General features: G+C 33.2%; 2 protein-coding genes across 2 annotated transcripts in view; both read left to right on the top strand.

Annotated features, from left to right (window-relative positions):
* Scm (Polycomb protein Scm) lies at positions 1-24,585 on the top strand. Its single transcript, XM_074178016.1, has 7 exons — positions 1-604; positions 3,886-4,204; positions 5,795-6,128; positions 12,418-12,652; positions 15,285-15,474; positions 20,578-20,828; positions 22,240-24,585. Exons 1-7 carry the CDS (start codon positions 251-253, stop codon positions 22,369-22,371), a joined length of 1,815 nt encoding a protein of 604 aa, XP_074034117.1. The 5' UTR covers positions 1-250; the 3' UTR covers positions 22,372-24,585.
* Positions 24,586-26,254: 1,669 nt separating this feature from the next.
* Positions 26,255-26,820, top strand: part of nAChRa3 (nicotinic acetylcholine receptor alpha 3 subunit) — a 173,062-nt gene continuing 172,496 nt past the window's right edge. The window contains exon 1 of the mRNA XM_074178019.1: positions 26,255-26,482. The gene's annotated coding sequence lies outside the window, so the exon portion shown is untranslated. The remainder of the gene's footprint in view (positions 26,483-26,820) is intronic.

The following is a 26,820-nucleotide window of genomic DNA, read 5'->3' as shown; positions in this document are numbered from 1 at the left end:
GCGCGTTTGTTTTTCTGCTTGTTGACATTTTGATAAATTTGACTTGGACGTGACGTTCTTAATGTAAGTGTTTTGGGTCAAAATTCTAGTCGAACAACAAAATTGCAAGATAGTATGTACTGCTGAATGAAGTTACCATATTTTGCGAGGAGGCTATAGTGGAAATTGTCGGACCATCGCCGGTATTATGACGGTGCATTCTGTACAATTGAAATGTTCATGAATATTTATCTAAATAATTGAACAAAATATGTCCAACAACGGTACAGTTACACCTAAAGTCAGGGGGCCCGGCAGACCTCCTAAGAAAATAATTTCCTGCACTTGGTGTAATGAAACCAAACTCCCACTGAAATACGTCTTTCCCACAACAAATGGCAAGAAAGAGTTTTGTTCTGAAACATGTCTGGCTGAATTCCGGAAGGCTTACGTTAAGGGAGCGTGTATACAGTGCGATAATGTGATTCGAGGCAATAACACGCCTTCCAAAGACTATTGTTCAACGTTCTGTATGAATAAGCACCAAAAAAAGGAAGTTACAAACTCCCGAGTTGCTGCTATAGCCCCTACAACTCCGCTTGAAGGCTCTCCGGGACCTTTTCAGGTAAATATTTGTTTTGACAGCCCACACTAGTTACTAAAAATTGCGTAGCCCTATGTATTTTGCTCCACTGATCATGAATCTGAAGTGGAAGTTTGGTGGTCTCGTGTTATTCTGGAAATATCAATAGTCAAAACTGTTGAAAAAATCAACACTCAGGAATTCACTTCATAAAAACTTGTACAATGACACCTTCATTTCACTATTGCATGCTACAAACCATTATTCACTTACAACTTTTTTTCATGTACAAATTTTAATTTCCTCAAAATTGTATCTTTACCAACAAACTACATACAATTAAAAACACAATAATTGTTTATGAAACTAAATGACACTTTTATACGGAATTTTTTTCTTTGGTTGTGTTAGAATTGTTATAAAATTGAACTAGAAATGAATTTATAGAAAAAGATAAGGAATGTCACCTTCTTTTTTATCATTTAAAATATGCCTTCTACAATCGATTCCATGTTTGTGATTTGTAATGTAGTGTTTCATTTATAGAAAGTTCTGAAGGGACAGAAAGTACCATTTGCATGTGAATGATTTCTTTCAAGTTCCAAAATTGTTACTAAAGAGCTCTTTGTGTTATACTTTATTTACATTAACTTATTTGACTAATGATATAAGTTATAACAGAAGCTACGATAATTTACATTTAGTAAAAACATTTGTTTATACATATAAAATTGAAGCAAGGACTCATTGAAAAGGTCACATAAAAATTGACAAGTTTGAACATAAGTTCAAAAATAAAATACCATGTCAGATTCAAGCGACTATCAACTTTTTTTTACATTCATGTTCTGTGGCATCCTTTTGTTTTTTTAACACCCTGAATAAATGAAATCAATGTCTTTTGAGCATGCCTACAGTTATTAATGTGAAGTTGCGGTAATTCCCTGGTTCTTTTCATTATGTACCATAAAATCATAAATAAAAACAAATACATTTCGTACAAACAAAGTTCACATTGTGAATAAATGCGACACCAACATAAGTAAAACTTATACTAGGACGGGTTATCATTTACATGCGATTATATGTATTAAGGCTAAGCCCTTTTGGTTATGAGTTTAATATGAGTAAGTATGATGTATGAGAAAAAACAGAAAAATTATAATTTGTACAAATAGATCTAAAATTATCGACGAGATTGCTGATGTGACTGCTGTAAATTTTAAAGGATAATGTGTTAGACTGTTGGATAATTTCATGTTTATTACTCGAGCACAAGCAATCAAAGGTTCTAAACACTGAATTTTTTGTACAAATAGGGGTCGGAACTTATGCCAGCCATGGTTCATTCTGTGTACTGTACATACCTAAAAGTATACACATATCTAAATATAAAAGTGTGTTTATGAGTGTATATAGTTGGTTAAAATTCATCATAGCTCTGTATCTAATTGGTGCTATAACCTATTCACCCATAGAAGCTCTGGTATATACTTATAAGGAAGTATGTGTAAACTTACTCAGTTTTTGAAAAAAATATAAGTAAGAGAATCATTTATGTCCAATCATTTTTTTGCTATTGCCTCCACAATAGCATCAACTCTGTTACTACAATTGAGTCATATTCAGTACTCTTAATTCTTGGTACAATGCTTCAGAAGATGTTCTTCTCTATCTGCTCCACTATGTTCATTGTGTTTGTTGCCGCATCTCCCCAGACAGTGAGACTATATGCCAAGTGAGATTCAACTAGTTGCGTTATAAAATTTTGAGATATTCCAAATTGATAATATTTGCGAGATTTTTGAATTCGTATGTTTTATGACATAATTAGCTTGTTCATTCCATCTCTGTTGATAATCAATAAATATTCCCGAGCTTATGATTTTTTGTTGATTCCCATTATTCTTGATTTTTATTTCTTCATATGTTAGTGAATTAGTCTGGTATTAATATTACTGGAGTTTTTTCCCAACACCAAATCGCTATTTTTAACACCTTGACACGTGTTTCGATCACCAAGTGATCATCTTCAAGAGGAAGATTAAACTCTGGTATGACTTAATATGTTAGTGTTAGGTTAGGTTAGTGGGTTAGGAATCACACGTTAAAAGGTAAGACCTCGTTAATCCTTAGCTCGCACAAGTTTCGACTTCTGAGGGTTGTCGTTCGTAGGGGTGCAACAGCTGGTTAACGGAAAAACAGATTTTTTTTTAATATGTTAGTGAATTAGTCCGGTATGACTTAATTAGCATAAAATAAGTTTTTATGTAATTTAAGGTCAACTTTTGGAATAGGCAATCAGAATTGAACCACCAGGTTACCACTTAGGTTTCAAAAACATCACTCAATAACATATCATCTTATAATTCTAAACAACAACATAGTGACAACAAAGTTGAATAATTAAAAGACAGAGGCTGTATTCTTAGACATAAGTAAAACTTTTTGACGGTGTTTGGTATAAGGGTGTACTGTACAAACTATTCCAGATAAATTGTCCAACATATATGAATTTTATTCTCTGAGATCTGTTGATAGAACTGCTAAAAGTGGAGGTCTTAAATTTCATTTCAACAATTTCAATCCGCTTCAAGGATTTTCTCAGGGATCTCCTCTCTCCCCACTATTATACAATAGATATTTGTGCAGATATTTCTAGAACCCAGAACATTCCTATCTCTTTCAATTCATTTCAATTGCTCATAAAGAAACAACACTGAAAATCACCGAAACACTTCAATAATTCGTAAATGACTTGTTGAATATATTGAATAAGATTGGTTATTTCATACACCAGTGCTGTTTATACTCGAGTTACTAATGATGCATAACGATGTTTGAAAGTGGTTGACAATGTTTCATGATGAATTTTTTTATTTAGCACTTCCCTTGTCTAATATGATTCTACTATGATTCGAAATCTATGAAAAAACAAACAAATAAAAAAATTTGTTCTTTCATAGATTTTGAATCATAGTAGAATCAATCATATAAAACAATGGAAGTCCGAACTAATAAAATTCATAGCATAACGATGTATATCATTTTTCATATGAAACAGAGATTGTTTTTCAGTATTTGACCTGAAAAACTTATATAAGCCACTGATAGCCTTGTATGCTGTTAATCATAAAGTTACATCGTTGGGTACATTAAAGCTAAATTGGATCTAGTTTTGATGGCTTTGTTTTGTAAGCAGTATCTGAAAGCAGTGTTTCTGAAAGTAAACCAGAGCACCAAGTTGTGGTTTCACGTTTGTAATTATTAGAAAAAAATACATATTCATTATTTATTCATTATTACTATTTCCCATTTTTCAGTATGAAACATATCAACCTTTTGACTGGGACGAGTATCTTCGCGAGACAAGTAGCGTCCAAGCTCCTTTATCATGTTTCAAACAAACATCTAGCCCCCCCTTGAATGACTTCAAGGTAGGAATGAAACTGGAGGCATTGGATCCACGCAATGTGACTTCTACTTGTATTGCTACAGTTATCAGTATACTGGGGCCGAGACTGAGGTTAAGATTGGATGGCAGTGATAATAAGAATGACTTTTGGAGGCTGGTAGACTCTAGTGAGATACATCCAATTGGGCATTGCGAGAAGTCTGGTGGAATGCTACAACCCCCACTTGGTAAATATCAGTTTATAATGATAATTATAATAATTTTATATTGTAAATTGATTATCTCATATCATTTAACCATTTCAAATATGTAAACTAATTTATGGTGACACTTCATTTTGAATACATTTAGATTTATGCTTTGTTTAATTTATTTTATGTGAAAAATATTATTTTGTAAAAATGTTCAAACTATTTTTGTATGCGCCTTTCATAGGAATGAATGAAATATAATTTAGGAATTTTTTAAATTGCTGTTGAAATATTAAAAATTTTAGTTTATTTATTTCTTTTATAGAATTTGTTGAGGGGCATATCTATTACTATTCAGATTTTGTTATTTTTGAGGAATTTTAATTTGGGTTTCTATAAAAATAAAATAGATGAACAATAATGAAAATGTGAGTGTATTGTAATTAAGGGTTCTACTGATTTAAATAAATTGATTTTGTATCAATACATTTCTATCAATGGCCTCAACAGCTTTTTTGAAATTGAAAATGTACCCACGATTTTTTTTACTGTCTATTTGATTTTCCAGTAGAATAGAAATCAATCTTTGAATTGTACTTTCACAAGATTTTATTTTCCAAAATCCTAATTGTTAGTTGATGTCAAGTAAATGCTTTTTTACTAATTCTCCCATATAAAAAACATCTGGAAGACTTTCATATGTTATCTCTGTAACTACACCGTTAAAATTCTCAGGTTTTATTCATTTTCAGTATGGTACATACTCTCGTGTGGAGTCCCTACTATCAGGTTCATATAAATCAATTAGAAGCCCTACAGAGGCGCTTCCTAAAATATATGTCTTTTAAACTTTTGAAGGCACGTATCTTACTGTAGGAATACCCTATTATGAATTGCTTGTAACTCACAATTTTTGTAGTCTAGAGGTAAGGCATAAACATTATTCATTTCTTTTTTATTCAAGGTCATAAACAATATAATCACCTGCTCTTAACTGTTACATAAATATGTCGAATTTTTAGGCTCCTAGACAGTCATCTAGGAATAGTGTCACATTTTATCTCAACACTCCGCGTACAAATATAATGCAAAAATCTCCAATTTATACAATGTGCATACCTCTAATTCTGTTAGTCATATTCAACTGCCAGATTATACAAATCAAAAGACATTTCTTAGCTAACTGACAGTTCTGTTTTTAATTTTTTTTAATATAGATTCACAAATTATATTATGTAAGTACATATTTGTAAATGCCACTGTTACTCCCTATTCTGTAATTGGGTTCATCCTGTAGAATAGTGTATGAAATAAATAAATAAATGAATAAATAATATGTTCCTTCCTGAAATGTTGCCTCCATTGATCTCAAATGTACCTGATATTCATTTTAGACACAAATCGAATGTTTCATAATTCTAATCGACCACTGCCTCTTAGTTGAAGACATCATAAATGATAACGATGACATTGGTATTTTCAACATTACATTATTTAAACTTAAGATACATCTCTCAAAATTACTCTTTAACTTACTTTATCACTGATGCTATTTTATTATTTCATCTTCTATAAACACATACATATATAAACTATGACACATACACACGGTTTGCACATTTCTAGGTTTCCGTATGAATGCCAGCTCTTGGCCGATGTTTTTGCTGAAGACTCTCAACGGGGCTGAAATGGCGCCCGCAAAGATTTTCCAGAAAGAACCGACTGGTCCGAGGACGAACCTGTTTCAAGTTGGGCAAAAATTAGAGGCTGTTGACAAGAAAAATCCTCAGTTAATTTGTTGTGCTACAGTTGGTGCTGTTAAAAATGACCAAATTCATGTTACTTTTGATGGATGGAGAGGAGCTTTCGATTATTGGTGTAAATATGACAGTAGAGATATATTTCCTGTGGGGTGGTGTGCCAAATCAGGACATCCTATGCAGCCTCCAGGACAGAATAGGTGAGTGCTAGATTATGAAATATAGACTATTTTAGTATGGTTAGTATAATTACTTTTCATCTGCAATCGATGATGAAGTTATATGAAATAGATATAAGAATGTAATTAATTTGTTCAATAAAATAAAAGGACCTAAACGAGTGTAGAATAATTTATCATAATGAATAATAATATAATGATAATAATAATAATATGTTTACTTCAAATAGGCATCCTAATTTACAAAAACATTTTAAAATTGGATAGACAAAGTCACAGTCCAACTTCATAACACTAAAATATGTATGCTCGGAATTATCCAAGCATTCAATAAATAGATAAAAATAACAATGTAAATTACAGATACTAGATATATATGTTATTATAATATCAATGTTAATGTGAATGTTGTATCTTCAATATAATTTTGTCACAGCTATGAAGACGTTAAAAAAAATAATGAAATTTACATGCAAAATTCTTATTGACGGTCAAAAATTTGGACATCAGTTATTTAGATTATTCAAAGGTTTGAAAATATCAAATCATGCAAACTTGAAGGACTAGTTTTACCCATATTTTTTCACAAGAATTTCTGCATAACTTTTTGTATCTAGTCGTACAACTGTATATTTATTTATTTATTTTTATACTGGGGTTATACACCCCAATGAAAATATTAGTCGCAGCATTGAAATGGCAATCAGTAGTAACATGGCCATGTTATTTGTCTTTAAAATCCCAAGGATTATGTTTCCTGATTACTTCAATCAAATTGTTACATACAACAGTGAACTCCATAACTATAATACATGATCCCTACATAATTTTCATATTGATAGTACAAAGCTGAAGAGTTCAATAAAATCTATATTTTTCAAAGGATTGAATGAATATTATCAAGTACTAGAGGAAGTAAAACAATGTTATATGATATATTGCTTCAAAACGAAATTGTTATCATACATTCTATTAAGAGATGGCCAATAATAATATTAGTTGTTTTATGGCACTATATCAGTTGTCTGTGGCTATATTATTATTATTTTTATTACTAGCTAATGTCATCTTATTTGTCTTTTTATTAATCACATTTTGTATTACATGTTATATTTGATTCTTGATAATAACTATTTATAACAATTAAGTTTTAGTAAGTGGTTTTTATCAAATTTTATTTTTTGAAATTTATAATATGAAATTATGTATATTTATATTAGGGTATCCTATTCAAATAACTATCTTATCTTATCCTATTAGTTGTCAGTCATTAAAATTATTCAATATTTATTTATAATGTTCAAAAGTTGAAATAATATTAAAAAAAAACACGAAGGAAGAAGTGTCCTTATTCTAAGCATTTCATACTGTTGATCATAACATTTTTCTGAAGAAATTCATAGTTGGTTTTAGAATTACTTGGGTAATAGAAGACACTATGTGTGTATAGAACATTAACAAGGTACTATCAAGAAGATAACCTGAGAAGTTCAATAAGGATTTATTCTTGGTCCTGATGGCAAACCTCAATTATTTGCGGACTACACAAATCTTATAAATTTTTCAAAACATTTTACAAACATTCAAAATTCTATGAATAATAGTTTTTTATCAATCTCTTTGGGAATTCTCATCTTCCACAACCAAAAAAAAGGAAAATTGTGATAGAGAACGTTTTTGTCATTTGCCGAGGAAGTTTGAAAGATAAAACAAATTGGCAGTTTCCAAAATGTTAAGATAAGTTTCTTAACAATTTCTTATCTTTTTTGGGAGGCAAAATTATTAAATACATTAAGTTACTGATAAATATAACCTTTTTCTTTGAGGAAAATACTTTGAATTTACCCAGTAACTTATTGTGATATACTAGAAAGTTTGCCCTTCTAAACCTGTATAAAGTTCTCATTACAATTTTATTTTCTTAGGTTTGTGGAAGGTGAAAATTCCAAATAGGTCCATAAAATTCTCTGATTTCCCCTAAAAAATGACTTTTGTTCAATATCTATGAATGAAGTCGCTAAGAACAACCCAAATTAATTTTGAATTATCTGCATTGCGATAAAAATCCTGAAACTGATAAAAAAGCATTTAATTTCAATAATAATGAAATATAGTACAAACTAGTTATACAATTTCCAGGATTATATATCAATGAAAATTTACTATAGAAAATTCATATTGAAAATTTAGGAACGAAAGCTCCCTCCAGCCTCCAGTTAATTGTGTATTATCCGTGTTAGGAATCACACAATAAAAGGTGAGACCTCGTTAATCCTTAGGTCGCACAAGTTTCGACTTCTGAGGTTTGCCGTTCGTAGGGGTGCGACAGCTGGTTAACGGAAAAACATATTTTTAAACAGATTCAGTATAAGATACCTCATTCTAGATAACTCATACATTCTACATAACAATGAATATTTTCTACTTACTGTTAAATTCAAATTTGCAATATTTAATAGCTGTTCGGAGTTCAACTAATAATATATTCTTCATTTAGAAAATACAAAAATTACAAAATAAAACAGTAAATTGTTTATTCAAAGTATATTTTCAGGAGCCAACTAGAAATTCATATAAACCTAAAATTATTCCCTCTCACATACTATCTACAATGCTAGTAGGAACCAAAGTGTTTAATAAGTTGCTAGAAAACATAAAAAAAACTTGATAGATTTCAGAAAATCTGTAATAGAGCTATTCAGAAAAAATATTCTATCTTATTGATAAAGATTAACGACATCACTGAAGAAGCTATTGTATAGCAAAACATGTGTTGCATTTTTGTAAAACTGTTTAGTGAAAATCTCACAATGAAGTGTTTCTTGAATAAATGTTTTACTGCAAGTTCCCAATGAAATTCAACTTATTCAAAAACACTTTATTGTGCGATTTTCACAGTAAAGACACTCCTGAAGAAGCCATTGTATGGCGAAACACGTCTTGCGTTTTTGTAAAACTGTTTAATGAAAATCTCACGATGAAGTTATTTTTGAATGTTAGTTATGGGTTTTCATCAAGTATCGTCCAATTCCATCATATATCCAATGAAATTTTATATCTCCTTTTCAAATTTATTTTAATCATCTTAACTATTTGTAATTATATTTAACTGTTAATATAATTTGTAAATGTTGCAAAAAGTATTTTGAGGTTAGTTCTGAAGTATGGACAGATACTAATGTTTCTATTTATCTATTTATTCATATATTCTGTAAACATGTATTCTTTTACTGTCTATACTGGTTAGATATTGATTGTGTGATCTTTTAAGGACCAATGCTCTTTTTTAACAACCATTAAATTCTTTTCCTGTTAGTAATGATAGTTTATTGGCCATTAAGAATTATATTTCAAAATATAATTTTTTTGTAACTAGCATGATATGTAAATAATCTGAAGAATTTCCTAATAAAATGAACTTGTTCATGGGTTTAGTTTTTCCAGTCATTAGAACCAGTCATATTTACTTCAAACACTATTATAAAAAAAGTAAATTAAACTTTTAATTGAAATATGGAAACTTAGACAACTGTCAAATATTATACAACAACAAATAATTGATCCTAGAACTATGAACATATAAAGGATCTGTAAAAAATATCTAGAAGAAATGTGAGTTTATCTTTTCAAATCACAAAAACAAGTTATACATTAAGTCAATCAATGAATCAATCAAAAATGCTTTATTGTCTGAAGACTTACAATTCTGATTGACTAATTCTGTGAAGCATAAAAGAAGGGATATCTGGCATTTATGTGTTCAAATAAGTTTTTTCTTTTGATAATATCTGTTTTTTTTATTTTGAAAAACAATCTAGTTATTTATGTTTTTCAAGAAATGAGGTTAGGCTTTAATAACTTGGTACATGCACTTTGAAGTTGATTTGGTATTTTGCCTGGTGATCACATGTTATGGGAACTAATTCTGATATTTGAATTGTTTGGGCAAAATTATTTTTGAGTATAGTCAATAAACATCGAAGAATTTTGTCTTATAATGACAGATGAGTAAGTTTTCCATCTTCTACAAATTATTTTAATTTATAATTGGAATTTTTTAGAAATTATGCCATATAGAGCAAAATATATTGTTTTTCAGTGCTACACAGAGACAATCTTTGACAGATACTTGAATTTGTGGTATACATACATATTCCTATAACATATTGGAAGTTCATGTCAATAAACTCAATAAACTCGCAGACTTCATATGAGTGATAATCAAATTGTTTTGCAAACTCATCAACTCTATACAGAGTGGTCCAACAAAAAGTATGCACCTTGCTTTTCTCCTTTTTTTGTTACTTAACGCAAAAATGCTCGGACAGGTCAATTTTGCTTTTGAGAGGGACACATTTAAGATGTATTTTTCTACCTGTGCCTTCAACCCCCTAGCGAGGGTGAGTAACAACCCTAAAATTTTAAATGGAAAGTGGGGTCGAGTGATATATCATTGGAAAGGGTATAAAATTATCTTTCCAATGATACCTAATTTGTTGTATTTCACTCAAACATGTAGGTATTATGAAGAAAAACAACTACAACCCAGTACTTTGAAATGTGTAATTGACTTAGTAGAATCCTACTTCAGCAAGTGCTGAAAATGTGACCCATTTGCTTCCATACAATAATACAGATTTTGTTCAAATCTATTCCTAACATTCTGTAGCATATCAGGTGTTATACTTCTGCACTCTGCTGTAATTCGTTGGCGAAGATCTTCTATGGACTCGGGCTGCGTAGCAAAACATTTATTTTTCAAGTGTCCCCAAAGGAAAAAGTCTAAAGGCGATAAATCAGGTGACCTGGCAGGCCATTCGATGGGGCCTCTCCTTCCAATCCACCGTCCAGGAAACCGGTCATCTAAAAACTCTCTTACCGGAGCAACATAATGAAGAGGTGCTCCATCTTGCTGGAAATGAAGCCGATCATCATTATAATTTTGGTCATTTTCAATTATTTCTGTTATGAGAGGATCAATTGTATCTTCAAGCATGTTCGGGTAGACCTCACCAGTTAAATTCCCAGGAATAAAAAGTGGCCCTACGATATGACTACCTAATAAGCCACACCAGACATTGTGGACCAGACAGTGTGGGTTACTGTCATCCCAGTAACGGCAATTATGCCTATTCACAGCTCCATTCAAAAGAAATGTACTCTCATCGGAAAAGCATGTGTTGAATGATAGGTGCGGATCATCAATTAGTAGCTGGCTCAGTTGTTCACAAAATTGCAGCCTTCTATCAGGATCATTTTCATTGAGTTCCTGTACTAATTTAATTTTGTAAGGATGAAATTTATAGGCTTTTAATATACGTATTATGGACGAACGGGAGACACCTGAGGCTGCAGCAAGCTGACGAGTACTTTGAGTATGATCCAATTCAACATGTCCCAAAACAGCGACTTCCACTGCTTCATTTCTGATCGGTTTCCGTGGCTGGTGTTTCACATTACAGACAGATCCGGTATCAACAAACTTTTGGACTAACTTGGCAACATACGAATCATTCACATTTTTCCCGGGATGACTGTTATTAAAGAGGCGAGCAGTAAGTCTAGCACAACTATTATGTTGATAATGAAGTTTAACAATTTCAACTCGTTCAGGAATGGAATAAACAATTTTTACAGTAAAGTTGAAATAATTTCAAAAGTAACCGAACTGAATCAATGAACGTTTGCCTAAATTATTTTTGTACACTTATCTGCTGTTGTTATTTGAACCAAAAAACGCACGAGAGAAATTGAGGAATGTAGTAGTGATAAAAATGCCGTTTTTCCGCATTTTCATTAACACCTAAAATATCGAGTAAATGTTCTTGCTTTTTTTATAACTATTCAAGTAAGTACAACAAATTAGGTATCATTGGAAAGAGAATTTTGTGCCCTTTCAAACGATATATCACTCGACCTCACTTTCCATTTAAAATTGTAGGGTTGTTACTCACCCTCGCTAGGGGGTTGAAGGCACAGGTAGCAAAATACATCTAAAATGTGTCCCCCTCAAAAGCAAAATTGACCTGTCCGAGCATTTTTGCGTTAAGTTACAAAAAAAGGAGAAAAGCAAGGTGCATACTTTTCGTTGGACCACTCGATATATGAATCTCCATTGAAATTTTATAGATATATGTTGTTAGAAGTGGCAAAATACCGAGTTGAATAAAAAAAAGGTCTTCAATGCTCTTTGTACCATGCCTCTTATGTGGAGAAATAATCCCTAGTAGGCATTATCAAGCTGAGCTTCATTAGTCATGTTGAACTGTTTCAGTGATAAAAATTCAAACTCATCACATTCATTATTCAGATGTAGGTGGTCCAGACCCTCATTTGCAGCCCATGCTCCCACCTCTTCTGTCAGTTCAATTACTGTTGAGGTGGTTCAGTCTCCGGAAGCGGACACTTCTGCTACGCCACCACCACCAATTGCCATACATTTCCGGAAAAGCTGTTTAGGAGGGCCTCTGATAGATTCTACTCAGCTGGTATCTTCAATAGAAGATACCTCTCCAGCAGTGTTAGCAAAGAAGCTTGTCAGTCAGGTGAGATGTCAACTTTTTATTTGTATATCCACCTTCAAGTCGGTGAAATTAATTAGAAAGAATGAAACTAAGGTAAATTTTCGTTTTGAGGGCACCCGGCGATTTTACTACGTATTATTTTTACTAGTGTACTACGTATTTTGATGCGTAGATTACGAATCCGAAAGAAAAAAGCGGCGCTCTCCCTTATTTACAAAGTTACGGCCCTTCAAAGTTCAGAAAAGGGCAACTTTTCAGCCTTCTTTTTCACAAAATAAACTATTTAAAAACACAAACATTTATTCACTAGGTCACCTTTACACCTTATTCCTCCTTCTTTGACACTTTTCACTTCTCTCTCTCTCTCTCTCTATTTTGGATGGTCGTTGCTTCCTATCTTCAAGCACATATGACCAATGCTCCTCCTGTTACGTAACTGGCTGTTACATAACAAAAGCTTCGTCGGGGGACAAAGACTGTCTTGCAGCTTGCAAGCCTGTGTCCGGAATGGTGTGCTACTTCGTGTTTTTGACTAACTCGGCTGGACTGCTTTGGAATGTCTGGATAAAGTGGTACACGTAGCGTCTACTGGAGTGTCGAACGTTGTCTTGTGTGCTGGGAACTGGGGGATAAAAAGACAGATAGTACGTACATTGGGGTGGAGGGATGGGAAAAAGGAGAGAAATAAAAAGGAGGTGAAAGAAAGGGAACCATCCCTCCCTCCCCTGTTGACTTATAGTTTGATATGATTATATGTCATAAAATAGACGAGAGTTTTGATAATAGCGAAGTGTAAAGAGCCAAGTACTGTTGACATATTCAAGGGAGCCGGAATGCCTTTTTTGACAAGTTGTTGGTAAATGTCATATCCAGGGTACTGTTAATTGGGCATTCTAGGAACGTGTGTTCCAATGTGTCTAGTTGTCCACACTCGCAATGTGGACTTGAAGAGACGCCAATACGAAAGAAATGAGACTTAGTCCAACAGTGGCCGGTTTTCATATGGATGAGGCTAGAAACATGTCTTCTGTCCATAGCTGGAATTGTCAGATACCAAGGCCGTTTGGGGAAGTTAGGGTGGCACTTTTCACTTCAATAATCAACATTTTTCTTATAAAAAACTTAATTTAAAAACTAATGCTTCTCCTGGTGACATTCTTCTGTTTCTAGGTTAGTTACTAGTGACATTTCAGAAAAAAGCGGTTGGTATTTGCCGCCGCCTACTATTTCAAATTCGTAATACACTACCTAAACCAATTTACGATCTAAAGAATGGAGGTAAAAAATATTTGAATTACTTTAGGAATATTGACTGCATCAGTCGTACCAACCATGCCATTAACCTTGAAAACGTAAAATACAGAGATATGCAACCAAAAAGCAGCTCCGTACATTTTTTAACATTATTATTGGAAAAATGTTGATTATTGAAGTGAAAAGTGTCAAAGAAGGAGAAATAAAGTGTAAAGGTGACCTAGTGAATAAATGCTTGTCTTTTTAAATAGTTTATTTTGTGAAAAAGAAGGCTGAAAAGTTGCCCTTTTCTGAACTTTGAAGGGCCGTAACTTTGTAAATAAAGGAGAGCGCCGCTTTTTTCTTTCGGATTCATAATCTACGTATCAATACGTTGATGACTTTCACTTTAAAATTTTTTCTGTTTTCTCATATTGAAACAGTTATTATTATGACATGAAATATTTGCAAAAGAAAATTCACTTTTTGATTAATTCTCCTGTAGGCAAACTTTTTGGGAGTGACCATAACAAATTGTTAACGAAAGACTTTCTTCATCAAATTTAAAAAGTTGGTCAGCAACACTAACACCAATATTTATTCTCTTGTTTATTATAAACTGTAAGCGAATTCAGCCTTTCTCTAGCTGTCAAAAAAATTTTAGAGAACATATTCTTATTCTAAAGAAACATCTAGACTGGATGATCGATTTTCACTTCCTTTTGTCCAACCCATGTTAGGAATCACACGTTAAAAGGTAAGACCACAAGTTTTTACTTTCGAGAGTGGTCGTTCGTGGGGGGGTGGCCGCTGGTTAACGGAAAAACAGATTTTTTTTTAGACTTTGATCTTCTCAATCAACCAGTATGACCAGTAAAGTTTGCATCAAAGGGAAATTTCTTTTGTTGTCTTTATATTCAAAATTTGACTTCTTGACTTAATTTCTGCTGCGATAGAGATAAAAAATAAATTAGAAATATGTAGTTTTATGTTATAAAATACAATTTTCAGTCCGCTAGAAAGCCAAAACTGTTTTTTCAAATGTTTTGGATATCACTTGATATTCCAATTTTTCTACGAAGTGAATCTCCTTTTTTTCTCATCAATCTGATTTTTCTCTCATTCATTTTGTTTCTTGATCGCTTATTTTTCTTGTTGTCTTGTTTTCTCTCAGATGTGTTTTAAAAAATTTCTTTTTATCCTCTTCGTTCTTTTTTTGAAAAACTTCCATTTCATCTCATCGTTTATTTTCTGTTATATATGTTTTTGATTAATTCAATAATCATTATTCAAAAGTACATACAAATGAATCAAGATTGTTAATATTCATTCAAGCTTTTTATTTTCATGGATATTTCTCAACAATTTTGTCTCAGAGTAATAATAATATCCGAACTTCAAATATATTATCTTCAAACAGATCCTGAACGCTTCTCATAAGTCAGAGAAGATCTTAGCAAGACTAGGTGCGCTGAGTGGCGACGAAATGGTGATCACCCATAACGGAAATACTTTCACCATCAAGCTGCCACAGTTGTCGAAGGCAGGCGATTTGGAGGGAGTATTCCAGACTTTATCTCAGGCGCTGGGATGCTGTCAAAACCTTTTTGGTAAGAATTTTCCACTGTATTTGATATTACTTCAACAACTTGTGAAAATGAAAAGTGAAATTCCAAATGAAAGAATGAAAAAACGTCGAACATATAAAAAATATATAAAAACAACAAACCACAAAAATTTTATTTTCATTTATTATTGATTACCCAAAGAAAATATTTACTTTTTTCTTCAGCTCACAATAAGTTTAAGCTTTGTGGGCTCTCCACCCACAAAAATTGAACTCTTTCACTTACTTTCAATCAATGTTATCCGCTCAAAATTGTATTTTATTTCTTGTATATTGGAAGTAATAAAGACAATAATTATTATTTCATTGTCTGTGTTTTTACTTCCTCTTCTATGTTTCAAATTTGTCAATTATTTTAAACAGTAGAAATTTGATAATCAGTCATCAAAACCGTAAACACCATAACTCACATTCAACAAATATTAACTCAATGACTAAACAAGCTATTATACCTAATCAACACAGTAAACAAGTAACTTGAACCCAATAGTGAATGAGATTACTCAAAGTAAACAGGTAGTGATCCGGGACCACTTGTTTTTATAATATAAAATAATAAGTTAAACAATAATTTTGTCAACTCTGCACCTACTATAGATAATCAACTTTTATTTGATTCAGAAAACTTGCTCTCTCAAGAATATATTATATATTGTTGTACCTAATTAACGCAGAGGAAATAATTGTAGCTAGCTGGGTAGTGGTGCAGATAACATAGTAACTAAACAGAAACATTGTTTTTATTCCTTATTGCCCATTTTGTTTCATATTTTCAATACTTGCCTAGAATTTTCAATCTCTCCTGACCAAATGAAGTTAGCTTTAGTATTGCCAGTATATAAAAAGGGTAACTCAATGGTATTATGATTACCGGCTAATTAGTTGGTTGGCAGTGTTTTCCAATCATTTCAGGAAGGATTCTACATTTTTTTCAAATACATAATTTATTGAATGATTTTTAACATGGTTTCCTTGAAGGGGACAGCACAGAAACTGCTTTATCTGATTTTGCAGATCAAATTTCTCTTTCACAACAAGACTCCTGTGTTTGTGGTGTGTTCTTGGATTCGAATAAGGCTTTCGACAGTGTTAGTCATTCCATCTTACTTCAAAACTGTTCCATTATGGTATTAGTGAAACAAATCTTGAGCTCATGCAATCATATTTGAGTGACATAAAAAAAAGTAATGATGAAGAGGTTTCCTCTGATCGGGCAAACATTTAAAATGGTGTACTACAAAGAAGTGTGCTGGGTCCCTTTTTATAATTTGTATAAATGGCTTGACAGAAATATTTAAAGAATCGAGCATATCTGTTGTGAGTTATGCTGACGATTCAAGTCATCATAACTCACACAGGATACTTTTGAAAACTCTAAACAATAAAATAGGTTCACTGCATTGTTTTATTTCAATCAAGACAATTTATGAATACCACCAAAACTTATATTGAAGACAAGTAATTTCGATACAAAAATTCCAGCAATGCTACATTGGGTAAAAGAATACTGTATTTTTCATGTACATGCTAGGCATATTTATTAATGAAAAACTAAATTATGGGATATGTACCCTTACCAAAAAGCTTGCAAGTGAATGTTAGGTGATCAGAGTTATAAAAAAAAGATACCCAAATATAATCTAGGATTTAGAGGGGACTTCCTAGAATGGATCATTGATTTTCTTACAGATCGTAGGATGTTCGTCAAGATTAAAGATATGAAATCAGACTATCACGATATATGTTCTGGAGTTCCTCAAGGCTCTGTGTTAGGTCCGCTGATCTTTCTATTGTTTGTAAATGATCTGCCTACTTATTTCACCAGTAATGAACATGCTCTCACTCTTTTCGCAGATGACACGTATTTAGCTGTATCAGCAGAGAGTCAGGAGGAATTAAAATCAAAAACAGAGGAATTAATATCACTGTTCTTAAATTGGTGTGAAAGGAACAATCTGATTGTAAACTTGACCAAAACAAAATAGGTATATCTATTTTAATTTAAAAAACGATCCAAAAAAGCAATCGCTTGCCTTACTAATCAATGGAATGACACTGGCATGCACAAGTTGTACAAAATTCCTTGGCGTTCATGTAGACAACCGTTTGAAGTGATCTGACCATATCACAGTTGTTTGTAAAAAAATCAATCAAGGGTATTATGCAATCTCAAGAATTAAGAATTGTATGCCTTTATGCGCCATTTTAGATGTATATTACAGTCTGGTCTATAGCCATCTAAGTTATAATGTGATCCTATGGGGAAACAGTGTTGACAAAGATAGAGTTTTCATTGCTCAAAAAAAAGTTGTTAGGAAATTACTAGGCATCCTTTGGAGGGAATCATGCAAGACATTTTTCATTAGTCATCAAATTTTAACCTTTCCCTGCATCTATATCTTTAAAATACTTTTATATGTTCGCGAATGTATAACAGACTGTACTAAGAACTCATTCTATCATAGCTACCCAACTCGATATGCAGAGGAGTTGAGCATTCCTAAACATAAAACTATAAAATTCGAACATTCTCCCAAATATATGGGAATAAAATTATTCAATCGGTTACCAGACCATTTCAAACAGATGAACACTGTAGCATTTAAAAAAGCAGTTAAAACATTGCTTCTTTCTAAGGCCTACTATAGTATTGGCGAATTTCTCTCAGACCATCTCGACTGAATGGGTTCATGCGGCTTTGGCATGACATATTCAATTTTTATAACTACAATTGTTTTAATTTTTGTAATTCTGACTTATTTGTATAAATTTTTATTGTATTATTTTTATCTACTGATCTACAATTTTATCGTTTGATGTGATTTTTATCTGCTTAATACTGACCTATCCTATACGTTTGTCAACGTCTTTGAGGATGAATAAATATTATTATTATTTTTTGTTTTTTTTTTTCACCGTAGTGTGCGCTGGGCAGGCCCTATCCCCCGAAGCCTCGAAAAATGCGGGAGGGCGCGCCAGCATAATCAACCAATGACCACTCCCCACACAGTGGGGTAAGTGATCATTGGGTCCGAGAATCATGTGCCCTGAGCAAACGCAGTGAGCCAAGAATGACAGCCTTCTGCATCTGTGCGGCTAAGATTTCTGCCTTAGTGCGGCAAGCCGGTATGATTTTGAGATTCGAGAGTAGAGAAGATATCATTCCACCAAGGACTCCAATAATCAGAACGACCATCTTGACAGAGTGATCTGGATAGAGTCTGCGGAGTTCGAAGAGAAAATCCCGATATTTCATCCGTTTTTCCTCCTCTTTTCTGACGATATTCGTCTCGCCAGGAGCTGAAAACTCCACGACAAATATCGTTTTGGTCTGGTGGTCGAGAAGGACTACATCAGGCTTATTAGCTTGTATGAGCCTGAGGGTTGGGAACGAATATTTCCAATAAATTCGGCACTTCTCGTTCCCCACAACGGATTCAATATCCCCCGGAGCGTAGGGCAACACCGGTGTCTCATCAATACCGTAAGAGTGCCGTAGATGGTAATATAGCACTCTTAGGGCCGCATTATGTCGATGGATATAGGCCGAGACCGCATATGCTGGACATGCTGATAGCAAGTGCATTAGGGTCTCGGGCGCCTCGCGGCAGGCCCTGCACCTTGTGTCAGGAACCTCTATACCCATCACGCGACTGCGGTAGACTAAGGTGTTGAAGACACCATCCTGGCAAGCCATGATGAACCCCTCAGTTTCCGACTTCAGCCCACTCGACCTGAGAAAAGCGAACGTCAGGTGCTTTGATAAGCCAAGGTCTTCAATATTATTGAAGAAGACCCCATGCATTGGCTTATCCCTGTGTCTCCGCAGAAGTAAGGTGATCTCTGCGGCTTTTATCTGAGCTTTTTGCTGAACGGGTTCCAACTCGGTGACAGAGTTGTAGTCACCTCGTTCAGAGTCGAAAACTATACCGAGTTCATAAGCTGCTCGAGCAGCTGCCCTAAGGAGAAATGCTCCAATTCCTGCTCTCGCATGGTCACGGACCATGCAGAGAAGGGGATCCGAACTCCTGACGACTTTACAGGCTGTATCCAGTACCATTCTGTCATGTAAACACTCCAAACTCAAAAGTCCACGACCTCCCTGTTGTCGGGGGAAGTACAACCGTGGAAAGGACGATTTGGAATGCAAACTCCTATAGAGATGCATCATTTTTCGGGTCCTTACGTCGAGTTGATACAGCTCCTCCCGAGTCCACTTCACTACTCCAAACGAGTAGAGTAAGATTGGAACGGCAAGCATATTTGTTGCAGCAACTTTGTTCTTCCCCGACAGCTCCGATGACCAGATCTGTCGATTATTATTATTATTATTATTATTATTATTATTGATGCTCTTAAAACTGCCTAGTATGGAACTGTTTATTCATTTCTCAAATATGATGTGCTGTATGGGGTGGAAGTACATATTTATAACCCATTTTTATTATGAGAAAACGCATTTTGAAAGCCATGTTCAATAGGCAATATAGGGGACATATGTCGAGGCATTTCCAAAAAGATCAAAATTCTCACATTATATGGGTTTTACACATATGTGTAATGTTTATGTGTGATAATGAATCAAACTTGGAGAATGAGGAAGCCTAGAGAACTAGGCTAATTCATAGTTTCTTAGGAATCACACGTTAAAAGGTAAGACCTCGTTAGTCCTTAGGTCGCATAAGTTCTCAACTCCTGAGAGTTGTTGTTCGTATGGGGGCAACAGCTGATCAACGGAAAAACAGATTTTAAACAGAGACAGATATAAATTAGGAATTAGAAAACAATAATAAAATAATACAATAAGTAGTAAATAATACGAATTAATTTCATGGGCCTTATTAAGTAAGGTGATGGTTCTTTCCGATGTATATAAAAACTGTAACACAGATGTAAGATTCAGTTTTCATCATCTAATAAGGCTAACTTGTTTAGCGCAATGCACGCTGAGAGACAGGGATTGCAATAGTACAATAATGATGGTTCAGCTCATCCGGAAATAAAGCTATCCCAGATGTAATTGATCAGTTTGTTTCATGGTCTTTCATTCAATTCATGTACGTCATCCATTTTTCTCTTTCCTCAGCCCTGGAGCAGGTCCTAAAAGAGTGCCCTTTGTGCGACTTGAAGTCTTCGCCATCCCCGGTGAAGCGTAAGCCTCCTGAACAAGAGGCAGCCACTTCGACTACCCCCCCTGAACCGTCGAATTCTACCGAGTCCACGGCAGCGAGCTTGAACAAAATCCCGGTGCAGGAATGGAGCATCAAAGAAGTCATACAGTTCATCGAGTCAACAGATCCATGTCTGGGAGTGCACGCCGATTTGTTCAGAGAGCATGTGAGTTTATGATATTCATTTCGTTATTTATTTGTCTCTTTTTCAACCGTGGAGAATTTTTCAATCCAGATCAATTTGGCTTTAGAAGTGGGCCGTCGAAAACGCGTGCCATAATGTCTTAGTGAACTATATAAAAATCTAGATAGAGAAAAGACAACTCTTGGCTTTTTCTCTTAGAACTCAGTAAGGCATTTCTAAACAAATTGCAAAATTATGGGTCAAGGAGCCTCTCATACAAGCAGTTTTAGAGTTATCTACACAGTAGAATTCAATAAGTTGAGATAGACAAGTTTCAGTCAAAAGCCCAGTAAATTTTTGTTATATGTCTACTATTGCGCACAATTTCCCTCTACAATCTCATACAGCATGTCAACTTAAGACAATTGTCAGATATATTCAGAGAGTCAATAACCACACTAGTAGCAAAAAACTATTCAAAGTCTTAAAAATTCTCACTTGGCCTTGTATTTTATTCATATGAAGTGTAAAATCAAGCAAATAATAATTTGCTTTATTGAATAAATTGAAGAAATTCAACTTTGGTGAAAATACCCATCAATAGATTTGCCATATTTATCCCTTTAATATGGGTATAAAATTATATAAAGAATTGCCAACTCATGTTTGAGAAATGTCGCTGAACAAATGTAAACAGTAAGTGAATTTATTTGCTTTGCCGATGATACCTTACTTGTAGTGATACGAACTTAGAGAAAGCTTTCATAAAACTGACCGATACTTGGTGAAAATCCATTATATCATATTCAAAAAACATACTTTTAATGTGAGATTTTCACTTGTGACGCCAGTGATTTTTCGATGGCAATTTGAAAAAAAAAGTTGTGTCAACAATAATTGCCAATATGTTTTTAATAATAATGGAAAACAAAAAGTATGAACATTATGAAAAAGAAAAAAAAACTGCTTTTGTTTGGTTGTAATTACGAATCTTATCAAATCTGAATAATAAGTTTTCAAAAATCAAAAGTAGGATAATAATCAAGAAAAGAGAATTGAAACTTTCTATGTTTTTACCACTTTTATTTGTAACTAACGTTACGTCCTTGTAGGACAAAACTGCAGTAACGTTTATGTTTTTCACCACTTTTATTTGTAACTAACGTTACTGCAGTTTCGTCCTATGAGGACGTAACGTTAGTTACAAATAAAAGTGGTAAAAACATAAGAAAATTTCAATTCTCTTTTCTTCATTATGATTTCCTACCACGAAGTAACGGCTACATCAATTTATAGGATAATAATTCCATATAGTATCATGTATCATTTAGAGTCACTGATAATAACACTTTTTCGAGCTTTCGTATTTCAATAACATTATTGGCCTAAGAATAGATCCTTGAGGTAACCTGATTTTCTATTGATGACTTATCACCTCATAATTCTTTCACAGGAAATAGACGGAAAAGCGTTTTTGCTCCTCAACTCGGACATGTTGATGAAGTACATGGGTCTGAAACTGGGCCCTGCTGTCAAAATTTGCAATTTAGTGTCTAGGCTGAAGAGTAGAAGGTACATGCTTTAAGGAAAGTGAAGAAAAACACGCATGGGACACAAGTTTTCGTATTCTCGGTTCCTTTTCCGTTGTGAGATCGCTGGAGGTTAACTGCATCTCCGTTTCGGTACCGAAAATTATATCTGAAAACCCCGCATGTAAATTTTCTACTCTCATAAAAATTGTTATTTTATGTATTTGATGATAGTTTGATGGATTAGGATGAAATCTTGTAGTCACCTTTTTGAATGCTCCCTGTATCTTTATTTCCGGGCGTTGGAAATTCGTGCGTTGTCCTTTACTTTTTCCTAAAATGTTTGTGATATAACATTATTCTTTTAGATTTACATTGTAAGTGTTATTTTGCACGATATATTGTACAGTCTTCATTTTACTTTATACGAAAAAAGTGTGGATAAAATATATTGAGTGAATTATATTTTTTAGTAATGTGTAGATGATAGTGTAAATAAAACGTGGACAAAAATTGGGAGTTAGAGAAAGTATGCAAAGCGTAATAGGTTAGATTAAAATGCATAAAAACCGATAATTCAGTGTTATCAAAAAATCTCATATGCACATATCTCTGGAGAGTTTTGTTTCTTATTGAATTTCTTCTTTATTTTGACAAATTTCTGCTAAAAAATCGTTGTGTCTTATAACACAGATAACTTTAACTGTTTCGTAATCTGGGTATTTAAAAAGTTATGGAATGACTGGATGCTTCATCCGGTAAAATATTTTTCAAGGTCAAGGTCATTTCTTCAGAATCTCGAGGAGAAATCTAGTAGTGACTTTCATGTTGTGCTTAGCCATGTGCTTCAAGATTATTTTGAGGCAATTTTTGATGAATATTATTCAAATTTAATTTCAAATGTGGTGACCTTGGGAATTACCTTCAAGGTCAACTCAGAGCAGATATATATATTTGAATTTTCTTTTAATCAGCTGAACTGAAACTCTGATTTTTTCACAAGGGACTGAACGATCAGAAAGTTAGTTGTTCAAATCTATAACAGGCAAGTTGGCCTCAGAGGTCATTTCAAGGTAATTTGAATTTCTAATGAAATATGAACACTTATGAAAGTTTTACTTCTAAGGTCAACTTCCACAGTACTTAAAATCTCTGGGCATAAAAGCTTTCAATAACAATGCATAATTTATTAATGTTTACTTGTATTAGTATTTGAACAAGTTGTATGAAATAGTGACTTGCTAGAATTTATTAGAGGTATCCTTTCTTTGTTGAAGTTTATATATCTTCAGAATGATCTTCTGAATCAGGCTGGACCTGTGAGTACATACCCAACCGTAAAAGTGTTCCTGTTTTTCCAAAAAGCAGAATTTCTATAAAAAGTTGATCTTAAAATAATCTAGAGTTCATGTTTAAAATGAACTTGACCTTGATATTTCAAGCTGTCATGAAAATAACCTGAAAGAGCAATAAACAATCTTCTGAATTGTAACATCATCAAAATTATCTTCGAAAATTTTGTTTTGAGGTTACGTAACCTCAAGCAGAAAAGTTCGCAATTGAAATGGTTGCTATTTATTTAGAATAGAAAGCATAACAGTTAAAAAAAAGTGATGGAAGCAAAATTTTCATCAACATTTTTTTTTCATAGTGGAAGTGTATTTTTTAAAACCGTGTTAAACATATTCATTCATGAAATTTTTTTTGATGGTACAAATGAAATAATCCGAATATTAGTTTAGTTTCTTCGGTTTTTAGGCATTTTTCAATAAATACATAGTATCTAGTGTTATCCTTTTGAAGACAATAGTTTTCAACTCTGACATTACAAGATGTTAATTTGTTTTCTGTCGCCCTCTTTTGAGAGAAAAGTTATGTTACACATTTTTATAAACACAAACCAATTTCAATAGTTGAATCTGTTTTTGTGGATGATACCAGTTTTGGATATTTTTAGTTGAGGAACCTTTTCTTTGAAATTGTACAAAAACGAGTTACTGAGAATATGCATATAGAAATACAAAGAATGATGTTTGATTTTACAGATTCTTGCATATTGTGTAACCAATTTATTTTGATAGTTTTCCATCTTATTTTTCCAATTCTCAGTAGCTCTCCTTTTTTATCAATTAGTCTACCCAAAAATATTTCTCACAGAGTATTGAACTGAAAACCTAATGAGATGCTAGGATCTGTTATTCAACATGTTGTTTTTTCTCTACAATATTGTAAATTAAGATGATAATATAAAATATTCTACATTTGGAAAATGTTTTTTTCTTTCTCTTTCTGCGTTTGATAATCCCAGCTTCTGACTGACTCTTGGTGGAAGGTCATCTTGATTTCAGACAGGTTGGAGCCTGGCTCCCTTACCCTTTGGACTGATGTTTGCCAGGACAAACGGGTCATAACTGATGTGGGTGTTGATGGTATGGCGGCATGAGTGTCCTCAGACATTAGTACCGCCCTTCACGGTGTACCCCTGCCTGGCTGGGTTGGATGAAAAAGTTGTTCATCTTTATATAGGGGCCTCATTTGACAGAGTGTCGGGGCCTTCTATATCGGGAGGGGTCGTCTACAGTATAATCCATAGCTTCCCTGACTAATGCTGACTGACTCTTAAAATTTCATGCTTCTAATATTCTACCTTATTCTACTTTTCACGAGTACCACGTAGTAGCGACATCTAGTTTTTATAATTGAAATGCCAAACATATTCAAATCAGAATCAAATAGTACTTGTTTTACTACTGGAAATGTCAACTCTTCATAATGACTTGACAGTTTAAAAGATTACTCATTAAACCAGTGTATTAAAATACTTTAACTGAGATAGCTGTACTTGTAAATATGAAAAACATTTCCATTTATATATTATCAGTGATTTGAATCTTTTTTGTTTTCCCTTCACTTTTGCTTCAATGTTACCATTCGCTTGTACTGGTGGCTGGTTCAAATAACCAACGTGGTCTATCCCAACATAGGTTCTGGTAAATACCTACTTCCCCGGCTAATATCAAGCTGAACATTGAATTATATCCGACAGACATTTTTGATAGATACCTCACAGAGAATAGTCAGTATTAGTTGTTTCTTGGTAGGCATTTACTAGAACCTACTGTGTAGGTATGTTGAAAGAGATAAATATTTCCAAATGTCATTTTAAAATATTTTCTCATACGCATTACATTGCATTATTCGTTTACGTTACATTATTCAAGACTTCTTTTGATTTCTGTGGGATGTACCTGTTACTAGTTGACACATTTTTCTCTTAGATGAAGGTTTCATAAATACAGTCAGGCCGCAACGAAGTCCGTTGAGTGCGAGGTACACTGCCCGGAACTCGAATGTAATACCTTGAAACCAGTCAGTGGGGGATATACCTACTTGATTTATTCCAGCGTGATCCTGCTTCAGGATGAACAAAAAGCATTTGAAAGACTTCCCTGTGAGGCATCTTGCATGAATGTCTGTCGGGTATAATTCAATGTCCATCGTGGTATTATCCAGGGAGGTAGTTGTTTTCTAGCATGCATTTTATTCTGGATGCCAATCAAATGAATTGTGTTGTCTGATAAATAGTATCCAAATTTATAAGTAGTAGTAGATCAGGGGAAAATTATTAATTTTTTCTATTGTATAGCGAAACACGTGTCGCTGTTTTTGTAAAACCCTTTTATAGTGAAAATCATACAATACACTGTATTTGATTAGTTTTTTACTCATATAACAGATATTACATTATATAAAATCATTTTTAGTTAGCATAGCAAAATTATAATATACAATTACGTTTGGCAAATTTTTTTAAGATGAGAACTAGCAATTGTATTCAGCAAGTACATAAATAGTTTTCAAATATCAAATGTTAAGTGTCATTCTGTTGTTTTATGCAACCTCATGGTCAGAATTCTGTATTCTGTGGTATAACCTGTTGAATCTCATATGTCAAACATCACTATCACATTTAAAATAGAAAAGTTTTATTGAGAAATTTAACGAATTTATTGATGTAAAATTAAATTATTTTACCGTAATAACTTCATTTGTCATATTTATGTCTCTTGACTTGTGTACAATAAATCATCTTCCTATAGGTACACATATTTTAATATGTTCTGTCAGGTGTTTTTTTTAACAATGCTTTTCAACCTCTATGACGCTGTAAGTAAAAAACTTTTACTTTTTTCCAATTCAAATTTATATTCATAATGTTTTGTAGCATTTCCCTGGAGACGATAATATTCACTGTCGGAATAATCGGAATTATAGTATGAATACACTTTCTAATTTGATGCTCTACCCAAACATTCACTTTTTCGGGTGTTAGACAAATACAGACCATGTTCCAACTCAAATTGTTTTTAATGATTCTAATATACGAATGAAACTGCATAATGTTGCCAAATTTTTTTTGTGAAAATTCAAAACGCCCATTTTTTCAATACATTTTGGCCTGGCAAAAAATCTAAATCATCCATTATAAACAATTCATCAACTAC

Source organism: Leptinotarsa decemlineata, unplaced genomic scaffold, assembly GCF_025532065.1.
Source record: "Leptinotarsa decemlineata unplaced genomic scaffold, Ldec_3_MD MMD2_tig00003335_RagTag_RagTag, whole genome shotgun sequence".
Lineage (NCBI taxonomy): Eukaryota > Metazoa > Arthropoda > Insecta > Coleoptera > Chrysomelidae > Leptinotarsa > Leptinotarsa decemlineata.
Note: the sequence above shows the minus strand (reverse complement) of the source record. Positions and strands in the feature narration are given on the sequence as shown.

Bases quoted from the DNA above. Each gene is read 5' to 3' on its own strand.
- Scm (XM_074178016.1), top strand. From the start codon at position 251: ATGTCCAACAACGGTACAGTTACACCTAAAGTCAGGGGGCCCGGCAGA. The intron at 6,129-12,417 runs GTGAGTGCTAGA...TTCATTATTCAG, and splicing joins CAGCCTCCAGGACAGAATAG to ATGTAGGTGGTCCAGACCCT. The intron at 20,829-22,239 runs GTGAGTTTATGA...ATTCTTTCACAG, and splicing joins CCGATTTGTTCAGAGAGCAT to GAAATAGACGGAAAAGCGTT.